General features: G+C 47.4%; 1 protein-coding gene across 1 annotated transcript; it reads right to left on the reverse strand.

The window, feature by feature from the left end:
- Positions 1-779: 779 nt before the first annotated feature.
- LOC119179899 (L-allo-threonine aldolase) lies at positions 780-12,624 on the reverse strand. The gene is made up of 9 exons (XM_037431015.2): positions 12,371-12,624; positions 10,368-10,451; positions 9,283-9,371; positions 8,100-8,279; positions 5,815-5,952; positions 5,107-5,162; positions 2,764-2,900; positions 2,511-2,638; positions 780-1,140 (listed from the first exon to the last, which is right to left on the reverse strand). Exons 1-9 carry the CDS (start codon positions 12,498-12,500, stop codon positions 964-966), a joined length of 1,119 nt encoding a protein of 372 aa, XP_037286912.2. The 5' UTR covers positions 12,501-12,624; the 3' UTR covers positions 780-963.
- Between the last annotated feature and the right edge of the window lie 487 nt (positions 12,625-13,111).

The raw sequence follows: 13,111 nt of genomic DNA on the forward strand, positions 1-13,111 counted from the left end.
CATCATCTTTTACCGAGCACTCCCGTCTTTCATGGAAGAATAAGTGAGGCGTTTAGCTGAGAGATTTTCAGACTTTTGTATTTTATTCGTTTACTGCGAAAAATATCCGGAGGGCAACGTATCGTGCTAGAATAAGGCTTTCGGGGTACGTGGTAGAACACCGCAAAAGAAGCCGCCTTGTTTCGCGCTCCACAACAATATCGCGCACCGTGGCGGGTCGTCCACCACGCGCATGCGCACGAGAAGTCACGTGACGCTTTCGAGCGTATCTAATGGCGCCTACGAGTCGTCGTTTGAGAGCGCTCTGACCGTATTCTAAAACGGTGAACTGAACACCCTTTGCGGCACCGAACTTACATCAATAGATGTACGTTCCTTGAATGTAAACATTTGACAGAAGTCGTTCTGGTTGGGTATGAAACTGGGAGATGATTTAGACTCCAACCAAAAGTTTTGAAGAAGTCCAACGTTTCGAGACCGACTTGGTTCCTTCCTCAGGGGTGACTGCGGGGGCTGCGTAGGAGCGGCGTCGGCAAAGCACTCGTGGGATGGAAAACGACGCCCCCCCCCCCCCCCCTCTTTCTTTCTCGTTTTCTCGTGTAGCCCAGTACGTGAGTATACACTGGGGGAAGGGTTCCGAGAGAGCGGTTGATGTTATGGGCTGTCCTCTGTATGTGCCACGGCTTGAGTAACATGTTAAATAGATCCCTCCTGGACCGTTTGTGGATGGAACGCAGCTGCGCAATTTCATGTAAAGAGCGGTAAAGCAAAAAAGTAAATAACGAAATAAAAATATATCTACAACCAGAACAAGCAAGTGTTACAGTCATTTTGCTCATTGCTTATCACGTGGTTGCCCACTCATTTCAGAAGTGATGCTTGCTTGCTTTTTTCCATCAATTCTTTCATAGCAATCAGAGCACAGTGCAACAACCACCCGAATGTATCGTGAGTAGTTATCGCCTAGGCTCCAGCGGACCGACAGAGTTCTTCGATGACGTAACGTATCTTGACCAGTGCTGCGTCTACGTCGTCCGCGTCGACGCCGTTGTAGAGGACTGCTCGCGCCTTAGTCAGCCCAATGGGAATCATCTTGACCGTGACAGCCTGCTGGAGGTCTTCGTACTCCCTCGGCGTCACCTAAAATGAGGTTGAAAGAGAATAAAAAAAGGGTAAGGGGGCCACTTGCACAAGTGGTGCAAGCTGAGATTGTAGCCGACCTCGCTGCTGTCGGCTTCGACAAGTCTGATTAAGCCCTTGCTAGGTTTGTCGATAGATTGGGCTTGACATTGGCTGTGGTGGAACGTGTATATTGCTCGGCGAGGTGTCATTGTGGCGATGTTAAATGAACGTTTCATTAGTGCATTCTTCACTAGGTATTATCAGCGTTACATGAATTAGCTAGTAGCTAATTAACGCAGTATTAAATGTTTTTAATTAGCTTGATACTAATTAGCAAAGTCGTAGAATGAAAGAGTGGACGAAGAGAGCCCACAAAACGAGCAACACTTCACGGTATAGGCCAGTAATTATGACAGTTTCAGTTCACGTGGGACCCGCCCACGGTCCTGAATCACTGAAAACTTGGGGTGACTTCTTCAGAACATCAATAAAAATTAGTGCCTACCTACCTACCTACTCTGCATGACAAAAAAAACTACGAGCTTACTCACCTTCGCTGTTTAAAAAAAAATTGAGCCCTTTGCTACCTGGGAAAACGCCCAAAAACAAAGCGCAGCACCACGACGCGCACAGGTTTTGTGCCTTTCTCTTTCTGCATGGCCATCGGCAAGGAGATGCTGAAATCTACACATGTCTGCGCGAAGTGAATCATGGCAGGTGGGCGGGTATGGTATGGGTGAGTAACCACGCGTTACTCGAGCGCTGACCCATATGAATTGGGCAACATATAGTAAAGAGTCGACGATAAAGCTAGGTTCTCTGTAATGTCTTCGTTGAAGACACCGACTAGAATAAAGGGTTTGTGCTTGTAGGTGCTTTATGTAGTTCCGTCACAATCAGGATTTACATAGGCTTGTTGTTAAAACTTTATTTTGTTTCTCTTTTACGCATCACCCCGTGACAACGGACACTGTGGATAGACAGGTTCCGGCAATAAGGTGCTGCCTTCTGAAAATCACTTCTGAAACACAATAATATAGATGTTTCCGAATGTGGTGTCAGGGGACCTTTAATGTCTCCTTGTCTTCCGTGCTGAAGTTCCATTATAATGCAGACGCCTCGCAACAGTACTTGTCGAAGTATCAGCGCAGTTTACGTTTCCATGGCGACCCACTCGCTGACTACAGGCTGTTCGAAAGCTTGATATGCCAATAGGAAGTGGAAGACACCATGGCAATGGCAAAAACGAGAAGGGACATAGTGCTCACCAGTCCTGCATTCCTCGCTTTCTGCCGCGCCTTTACCTACTTTCTTTCGTTTTGAACAGCAAATCAACTTGCCCCAAATAAATATTCCACCACGCTGCTGTCAGTGAAGGGACTACAAACCTTGTTGAGACGCTCGCAGAACGCGAGGGGAGACAGTTGGGCCGTGTCCCGGAACTCGTAGACGACCATGTTGGTCTGCACCGTCGTCAGATCCTGGCTGATGAACGGGTTACCCTGAAGACTGACGCCTGCGAAGGATTCGATCCACACGGGAGTGCTACGTCCAGGTTAAGAAGCAAAAACTATGCATATTAGGCGGCCACGATTCCACATGTGCCCAGAATGTCAGTGTCGCATGCACCATCGTATGTACCTGTGGCGAGTCTCTGGGCGTTGTCGTGGTCCTCGTGCACTCTCGGCACCATGGTCTTGAGCGCCACGAGTCCGGCTGCCGCCACGATTCCCGCCTGGCGCATGCCCCCGCCGAGGCACTTGCGGGCTCTCGATACCCTGCACGAATCACACACTCTTATAATCTGCTACAAGAGCTATTTGCACACCATATATGCGTCAGTAAAAATGGTACACTTGACGTCAACTTTTATTGACAGCAGTCCGGGAGCTACGGAACCGAAGCGCATGCCCGCTCTACGCCCAGAAATCAGCCCTTTAGTGTACTGATTATATTCACATCGCCCTTGCTGGAATATATGCTGCTGTATTTGTTGTGAGACTCAAACAGTAGCGGAAAGACGTAGGTAATGTACACTTATTGTTGACTTTCCAAGAATATCTTCTTCTTTTTTCGATTTATTGGACAGCATAATCTTAACAACACGTCAGTTTTCCCAAGCAAACACGGCCTCCATGACGTAGTGGGTCAGCGTGCGGCCTCAAACACGCTGTTTATTTCTCCAAGAAAAAACATACTCGTGATATGACACGACAAAATATACAAGAAACCATCAAAATGTTTGTGCTATTCACATTTTTCGTGGTGTAATTGCCTAGACTCGCTAACGATGCGAGCGAACGAAACTGAAGTCAGCCCCAAGCGGCCGTACTAATTTCGGAGGAACGGGAATGTGCGGAAGCCCCGTCTACTTGGGCTTCGATCCACTGTCAAGATAAGTTGTCGCCGAGTATAGCAAAAGTGTATATTCGACGATTCTAACAAGTGCTTTATGCCGGGGTTCACCAAGACTTCAGTGACATACTTCCGTGACGGAAATGACGTATCATTCATTATAAAGTCGAATACAATCTATAAGCATAGAATATAAATTATGGACAATCTCCCCAAAGGGCAGAAGCAGCAGCAGCGCGCGCGGCGTTGACCCGGTTGAAACAGGCGTCGACGCTGGTGCTGGAAGAACGGTTTGAAGCGAAACTAGGTGTAGCGTTCGTTATTTGAAACGCAGACACGGTAGACGGGTTGGGTTTTCTGTAGGTTTAATCGCAGAAAGACTGTTTGCTTGATGTGCACTCGAACGTTGCGAGCGGTGGAGAGGGGGAAGGAAGAGAGCTAGATGACACGCAGCGACAGGCTGGTGAGAGAGTGCAACGCATGCGCACTGCGAGGGAAGGCGTGACCTACATGGCACCGCCCCAACACCTGCGGCCGAGATAGCGAGGGTGCGGACGGAGGGACAGCGTTACACAGGTTAGTCAAATGGGTGCTTTGCATTTGAAACTTTATATAAAGTACAAAACGGTGGAATATATACTAAACAGCGCCACGTCATTGAACTGAAACTGCTTTCTTTTGCGACGAGTTCTCTCGGCTAAAAAAGTGGACGAAAAGATAACCTGCCACCGGTGGGAAGTTATGTTTTCATTCCCTTTTTTTCTTCCTAATAACATTATAAATACTTCTAATAACGTCCCCTATACTTTCCCTAGTTTTCACTGTAGTTGTGTCTGACAAAGAAAACAAGCCCTTAACTTTAAATTTTCCTTCATGCATAACAGAACCAACGTAATTTACCTGTTAGCGAACTAACCTATGTTCACTTATACTCGCGTCAAAAGTCTCGTATTCCTACCGTCACGCGTTGTTCTCTTACGTTATAGTGTTCGTATAACAGCATATGACATAACGGCTTTCTTCACAACACCTATGGGATTTATCAGGCCCTGAGTTAGTAACGTAATTGATGGGTTTATTTAAGAGCACCAAATATTACAACTGTATACACTATTCTATACACCTTACCAAACCGGCTCCCTGTGGACTGCCATAATTCCCTGTAGGTACAGGTCAACACATGTGACTCCCCCCCCCCCCCCACACACACACACAAAAAAAGATGCTGTCCTTCTCAGTCGAAAATGTTGTAAACCTTTTTCAATCAATAGGAAAAACTCCTTCTTTCTTGACCGCGACACGGGAGAACAGAGGCTGGCGTGACTGGCCCCGACGTGCGTTTTCTGGGGGGGTGGGGGGGAGGGTCACGTGTGTTGACCTCAACCCACGTTGCCTCAATTTACAGAGAATCATGGCGGCCCACAGGGAGCCTCATCTGGAAAGGTTGATACCAACCCTCACGGAGAATGACATTAAAAAGAATCAGGGCAATATTTGGTGCGACAGCTGCATGAGTCATTTTGAGATGCAGTTGCACCCGGCTAGGTAGGTATTCGTAGAACTATTAGGAGCCAGTATTTTCGAGGACGCATGCAACCGTTATTAGAGTATAAGTTTAGTACGGCTTACTTGTAAATGAAGTCGTTTGATCCGGCCACCAGTGACCCAATGGGGCACGAAAGACCCTGAAAGGACAAGAGGCAACCGTTACCAGATTTGCCTTGGTGACCACCAGCGTAAATTGGGGTGGTTCCCGAAAAGCGGTATAGAATGAAATAGAGAAAAAGAAATCCGTCCTAATTGTCAGTGAAGCTTAGCATTTCATGGAAAGCTGTTCGCTTGATTAGAGGAAAGATATTCAGGGCTCATACCCATTGCAGTTACATCACATTAATTTCATTCACTCCTTTTTCGGACAACAGAAAGGAATGCCCGCGGTCAGGGAAAAAGGAGGTGCATTGTTTGCCTCCTGACATGGTCCTGCTTGGTCCTGCTCAGTTGGAGTTTGTTGTATAGTTGCTAGTTTACAGTGGTGCAACAAGCAAACGCAGCCCGCGTCACCCAGGTACTCGCCCTGCAGCTATAAAATGGTCAGCCAGGCGAAGCTTTCGCTGACTAGACTGTAAGAAAAAATGATTGACTCAAAGCAAAACTAGCCAGTGAACTATGCTCTCAGGAACTTAGATCGCTGCCGACTGTGTTTTAAGGTAGGTGCACTGGCCGCAAAGAAGGGCACCCTTGTCTCCAATGTGGTGATTGCATTCATATTTAAGGTTACACCGAGAAACCACATTTCAGTGAATGGCGGCCATTTATTGTTGCAAAACTTGATTATACCTTTGAAATGCACATCATGACGGAGTCGCAGCCCTTCAGGAGATCCTTCGGCGGCAGGCCCAGGTACGCTGCCGCATTCATGATCCTCGCACCGTCCATGTGAAGCGGTATGTTGTGGCTCCTGGCAAAGCGGGCAGCCTGCGGTGCGAGAGAATCGCAATTCGAATCCGAGATCTACAGCTAGCGCACCACCAGTCAACAATCTCGGAGGTCGCCACCGCGGACACCTCAAAGTTCTGGCCGATACTCGACTTGAGAGTACACTCAGAACAAATCAAGGCCCATCGGCGATTCACAAAAAGGAAAGTGAACTGCGAAGGACACAGGGTGGAGACACAGCACCTTCACCTCAGCCCTTACTTATTCTCGGTTTTTGTTTGTTTGTTTGTTTGTCCCTTTTATCCTGGCGCAACCCACTATGGGAGAACGGCCATGAAATGAGTGGTGTCTTGCTATTTAAAAGAAATGTTCATAATTTCGAAATGTTAAGTTCTTTAATGAATATACTTGATGGTGATAATTTTTAACGGTAAACTTAGCATTCCATTCTTCTTGTCTCCTGGAGGCAATCGCAAACGGCTTCGCAAATGCTCCTGCGGCTAAATCCCAGCACGGTAGCCCCAAAGGAAAGAACCGGAAGGGATAAATTTAATCTCAACCTTCGAAGCGGTTCGTCTAGAAGTCTTTTTCCTCTGATTGGTGAATAATCTGCACGTTAGAAAGAAATGATCGAGAGATTCACACTCATTGCAATGGATTCATAAAGGTGACTGTACCAGACCAGACCGGTTTTTGTTCCGAATGCGACCACGTGACAAAAAGTGATCGTCGTCTTTATTCAATTTCATTCTACCCGTATTTGGCGACGATATGTAGCGACGCGGCTGGTATGACAAGGTTGCTTACATCCATAGTTGTGCGCACGTGGAGGCAGAGGGGGAGGAACGCTGCCTTACTTCACCATAAATTCTGCCTATACATCCACTTATTAGGCGGACAGGGTCGCTGCGATAGCTGCGCGGCATCCTCCTCCACCATTTCCCCGCTCTTACTTCCTCACTGCACTTGCAGTACTAACCCCCGTATTCTAGAACGTACCTTCACTCAGCGTTTCACCTTCACTTGAGAAAGCCGATGGGAGCGTCGTCCCTAGGCACGGCAAGTCACTGCATATCAGCGATAATCTGCTGCGATTCTTGAGTAGTGCAGCGTCATTTTCAGCCGAGCGGTGGCGCAGTGCTCAACTCTGTCAAGTGAAGGGTGGATTTCTATAAACACAGGTCTGCTCACGCACCTTCACCACTGTGCGCATTCTGCGATGAACTGGAAACAATAGACCATTTCATTTTGACCTGCAGGCGGTTTAACACATTACGAAAAACCCTATTAGAAATACCTTTGCGTGGTATTGGTATGGACTTATCTCTGCCTGTCATTTTGTCTTTTGAAGCTTCCATTTCCGGTTTCTCTAATGGGACAGTATGTGCGGCCGTCCGGGACTATATTGATGAAAGTAATAGGTTTACTAATTAACCAGTTACATTATCCTAACATGTCCACATAATTATATACGTATAAAATCAAATTATTGCTCTATTCTAAGAATAAATTTTTATGTAAATATTTGTATGCATTACATTGAGCACCACACTTGCCTAGACTATCGGTAATCTTTCTGTTATACCTCCATCATTCCAAATCTGAACAGTAAATTTTAAAACCACTCGATTCTTGGCCGATCCCCCACAGTGGGTATGCGCCACTAACAATAGGAGAACAACAACAAAATGTCGAGTCGAGGAGCGTTTGTGAATACGGGGTAAATTACCTGACTGTGCCCCAGTGGACGCGTTGAGTTTTAAACCCCTGCTACATTGTGCATGGATGGCTTGCAGTGACGTCCCTAGAACAACCATGTTTCAGTGGCCACGAGGTTTATGACGTAACGTTGACATTACCAGTACATCGCGTGATTTTCGTCTGTTGTTCGTGCGCAGGTGCTATAAAAATGTTCCAGCAGCATCGTTATTTTACACTGGAGCCGGTTAATTCTGACCCTATCATGCCTCCTAGATGTCAGCAACGCCACCGCATTGGAGAAAAAGAACGTTAAAGGGCCACTGACACCAAATTGAAACCTCGAGATGTTTGTGTCGTTTGACTGTCCTGTACACGTGGGCACATCTGAGTGGTTGCTATAGCGGCGAACCTGCGGCCATTACGTCCCATCCAAACCGCCAAGCCATCAGTTGCGTCATAATCACGAAGTTTAAGCCCCCCTGCACCTGTTCCACGTAGTCGACGGAGAGCACGGTGCCTCCGCAGAAGTTGTGCGTGTTCTCGAGGCACAGCAGTGCGGTCCTGGGGCAGGGTATGTTGCGGTACCTGACGCGCGACTCGAGGTCTTCGATGAGCAGTCGGCCGTCGCTCTGCGTCGGGACGGCCCAGCTGTGCACCGAGGCCACCTGCGCCGAGGAAATAGCGCAGCTCAACGTCTGTAACGGCACGCCACATTGCGCACATGAATCTATCTAAACTAATGCTTGGACTGTCTTCGCAGACCACTTCTACCACTCCCGCGAGCTGCAGCCTGAGGATAGAAAAGTGCACGTAACTTATTCAACATTTTTGCCTTTCCATCATTGGCGTAGTCAAAGAAGGGCAGGGTGGGGGGGAGGGGGGGGGGGGGGGGTTGGTGATGCTAACATCTTCCCCTTCACGAAAACAGTGTAAATAAACACGAACGCATATAAACACGCGCCCAAACACGCATAAGGTGCGGTTGGCCTTGCCCCTTTCCCGCAAGAAAATGAGTGGTTAATTACGCTCCTGCTTTTAATAATTCAGTTCTTTTCTCGCACTCACGTTCGATTCCTGCGCACCTCTCCACATGTGTGGGGCAGCGAATTGAACAGTCTAGTAAACAACTCTGCTTTTTCTCTCACTATCTATCTATCTATCTATCTATCTATCTATCTATCTATCTATCTATCTATCTATCTATCTATCTATCTATCTATTTGTCTGCCAGTCCGTCTGTCTGTCTATTTGTCCCTACCTACCTACCTACATACCTACCTACCTACCTACCTACCTACCTACCTACCTACCTACCTACCTACCTACCTACCTACCTACCATTCTATCTATCTATCTATCAGATCTATCTATCTATCTATCTATCTATCTATCTATCTATCCCTACCTACCTACCTGTACCTAGATAGATAGATACCTACCTACCTGATCTACCTAGATAGATCCGTCTGTCTGTCTGTTTGACTGTCTTGAGGCCCACGTGCTTAGATCAAAGTGCACGTGAAATAAGCCCAGGTTGTCGAAATTTCCGGAGTCCTCCACTATGGCATCTTTCAAAATCGCACGGTGGTTTCGGGACGTTAAACTCCCCAAAATTGTTATGATTACGAGAAACAATAATGGCATGCGCTTCTTGAAAAGGTCACGTACCTGCGCCGTGCCCCCCTGCTCACAGAGGAAGATGTGGGACGCGTCGCCAACCAGGATCTCCTCTCCCCTCCTGTCGCTGTGGGCCATCACTGCATATTACGTAACATACACATTGTCATCTTACGCCATCTCACGACTTAACCTGTTAGTAACGACGCTTGAGTATTTATTTGAACAGAAGCTGTTTAAGCTTTTCGTTTCGAGTGTGGCGTTCGCGGAAACTACACGCGTTTGCACCACTGAAAGTCAGTATGTGCCAAGCAGCCCCTAGGGTCCAGCCATCGATGCCTGGTGATAGTCAGTCCATGACCAATCAATAGATAAGCGATCCTCCACCAGAAGATAATAAATTCGAGAAAATGCTTGTACGTGCCAAGCATGGCCGAGGTACACGGGCAAAGTCTAGTGAAAACCAATGAATAACAAAGGTAGAAAAAAAATCAGATATAAAAGACGTTCTTTTATGCCTATTTCTTCTCTATTTTGTTATATCTTTCGCGGTATTTCGCAAGTTAAATATTGATGCATTGGAGCGCGGTTTGTGACAGGTGATTTACGACTCCACCAGAAGGTCTATCGAAATTGTTGGTTCACTTGGATTGCCGTTACTCTCCTCAAGGCGTAAATATATCAGGCTATGTCATCTCTACAACCTAATAAACGACAAAACTGGGATCGATAAAAACAAATAGATCAGACCACCAACATACGTCTCATCACGACAGGACCATCCTTTGAAAGTGCGTGAATATATGTGCCGAACATCAACGTATGCAAATACTTTTTTTTTCCTAAAACTATTCACGAATGGGACAGTCTTCCAAAAAAACATTGTGACCGCCCCTTCCACCGCGTTTTGTTCCCTTTTAAAGGAGTATGTGGTCACACATTGATAATTCATGCTGTGATCTAGGTATATTACATTTGTTTTTTTTAGTGCCGTACAATTTAACTTTGCACCACTGATTTAAATGTACTTTGAACTTGTAAACCCCCCCTACAACGATGCCCCCAGAGGGTGCTGTAGGTATAAGTATAAATAAATAGATAAAATATAGTGGACATTTGTAAGACGTCTCTCTCACCTGCTGCCAGGTTTCCCATGGTTCCCATGGGCACGAACAGGGCAGCCTCCTTTCCCAGCAGCTCGGCCACCACTCGTTCGAGCTCTGGAAGAACGCCAAGAAAGCTAGGAGAGTGAGAACCAACTCTGATTGGGCAGAAAGAAACCCCGAATGGGGACGTGGGGTCCTACGTCCGCGGCTTGCAACTTGAAAGAGTTGCAAGCCAGAAAAGCAGAGACCAAACGACTATAGGGATGATTTGCGACGACAAGCCATCCCCATAGCTACTTGGTCTCTGCTTTCTTTTGTGCTGTCTTCTGTACTTCATCCGCACCCAAGGTAAAAACAATGGAGGGCAAGGGTGTGCGTATATGCACGCTGCTTAGGGGCTTGCGTACGCATAGTCCAACGCTCAAAGGCGCGTAATATCTTTTTAACTTGTGTGCGAACGACAGAATGGGATTTTAAGGGATCGTTTCTTCGTTTGAAACAACCTTATCGAAAAAATGAAAGATATATGGAAGCCCGGAAAGGCATAGGCCACGTTAGTGGTGTTGTTCAAACTTTATCGTAGTAATTAAGAAGTGGAAAAAAGTAAACTAGGCAACGAGACAACATTCTACCGCACCTGCAACCGCACCTGCAACCGCACCTGCAACCTTCGGATAAAGCGTCCAATGTTCAACCAATCGAGATCATGCCGCCGTCCACTTTACAGGGTTATGGGGCAAGTAAACCTGAGAATACGAGTGCTGCACGTGGGCGGGGACACCGAAATGGTCCCATCATCAAAACGGCAGGGCGTAGATCTTGGTGGTTTCCGTGCACTCAACCACACCTTAAACGTACACGCTGCAGCGTCATGCTCACTGTCAAGCACACAGCCTCTCATTGTCACTGCCCGTTTAGACAGAACCGATGAAGCGCGCCATGTGAGAACATCTGCACCAAGGAGGTTTAAATTATCTTCATCTGCACCACCACGAAGAACCAAGATGGCGGCGGACGCCGCTAGCGCCTCAGACGGACGAACGGCGTCTCTTGCAACCCTCCTGTATTCGACTGGTAGAGCATTGGGGTATGGGCAGCGGGCGTGTTATCCGAAAGTCGCAGACTCGGTCCCTGCCGGCGGCGAGCTATCTTTTCGTTTAGTTTACTCTATTCGCATTGGTATCAATGTCTCTGAAAATAAAACACGCAGGAGCCATACGCGCGGAAGTCTGTATCTAAGCTCATATTTGAAAAGCCCGCGATATTCAGCACGTGACCATGAAGCGACAAATAGATGCCGAAACTAGTAAAACAACGCGCGCGCAAAACATTTTGTACGATTAGGTTTTTTGATTGTATAAAAACTTCAACTGAAGTTAGTTACGGCCTACTTTTGCAATCAGCAATCGCGTCCTTTGGTTAACGAAAAACAGATCTCGGAGGTAACCCCTGCATGAGGCCGAATATTGCGGAAACTAAAGAGGTTAAACCTCCTCTGTGGAAACCTGGTGGAAACAGGCCTTATTGACGTCCAGTTTTCGGACACTGCTTGTGGCTGAAGTAAGAGAGTGACCATTGGCTCAAGGCCCAGTCTCTTCGCAGTACAGAATACTGGCTATTCATACCGAGAAATTCGCGTGCAGTCGCAGCATGGCCTCCGAACTTATACAAATCTCGGAGGTCATGTACCTAAGCTGAAGATTTTCTCTTCTGACACAACAAGTAGGTGGCGCTTTGTAGTGGGCGCTAACCGCGCATGCGCGCTAGTACAAAATAACTGAGAGCTCAGGCGATGTCTCTCCCTCCTTTCCGTTAACGTGGCCGTCTGCTGCTCTCGCTCCTCGGTAGGCAAGCTTACACCGGTCAGAGGCTCCGAAAGATGTCCTGTACGCTTTTTTTCAGCCTTTATTCGGCATTTTCGTTGCCTTTACGTCTCCGTTAGCTTCTCTGTCTTTTGTCAAGAAAGCCTCTCTAAACGGAGACAGCAACAGCCTCAGCGCATCGCATGCATGGTAGTTCGAATGCAAACGTACCGTTGACGGTGGGGTCTTCCTTGAAGACGTCGTCGCCGACCTCGGCGTCCCGCATGGCCTGTCGCATCTCGGGCGTCGGCTTGGTCAGCGTATCCGATCGGAGGTCCACGACGCGCGGTTTATCCATCATCTACGTTTCAGCAAAAAGCTCGCTGCAAGGTTCACTTCGGTGCGCACCGTTTTGCGAATCGTCACTGCAGTGGCGTGACCTGCTGAGGGCGCGCGTGCATATGTAAAAGCAACAGCAGTAACACGAGAACGCTAGTTGGCGAGCGTCAAGCTGGACAGTTGTTTAGGGCGCGTGTTCAATGGACCTTAAATGCGACGGCAGTCTCGGAAGCGTTTGTGTTTTGCACTTTCGTCGTCGTGTGGCGCTGCAAGTTCGAGTGGTAGGCTAACGCGGCAAATTTGAACAATTGTAACCGGCTTGCTGTTTTGAAACTCATTGTCGAAAAGCAGCACTTGTGTTCATTGTGCTGCCTCTCATCTAAGTCGGTAGAGATGACTTACGCACACTTCGGAATTATAGTTTGAGTGCTTTAACGTGTCACATCCACGGCATCGCGTGCAAACCAACTGAGCTGAGTTTGCTGTGAAGCATTGGCTAAGTTCGAACAGAGTTTCTGTATATACAGCGTACGAAGTAACTCTGGTATTTAATAATCAGTGGCTCCCTCTATTTCTCACCCGCCCCCCCAAAAAAAAAAAATATGCGAGCGATTTAGTGTCGAGTGGATTTGT

Source organism: Rhipicephalus microplus, chromosome 7, assembly GCF_043290135.1.
Source record: "Rhipicephalus microplus isolate Deutch F79 chromosome 7, USDA_Rmic, whole genome shotgun sequence".
In the NCBI taxonomy this organism is placed as follows: Eukaryota; Metazoa; Arthropoda; class Arachnida; order Ixodida; family Ixodidae; genus Rhipicephalus; species Rhipicephalus microplus.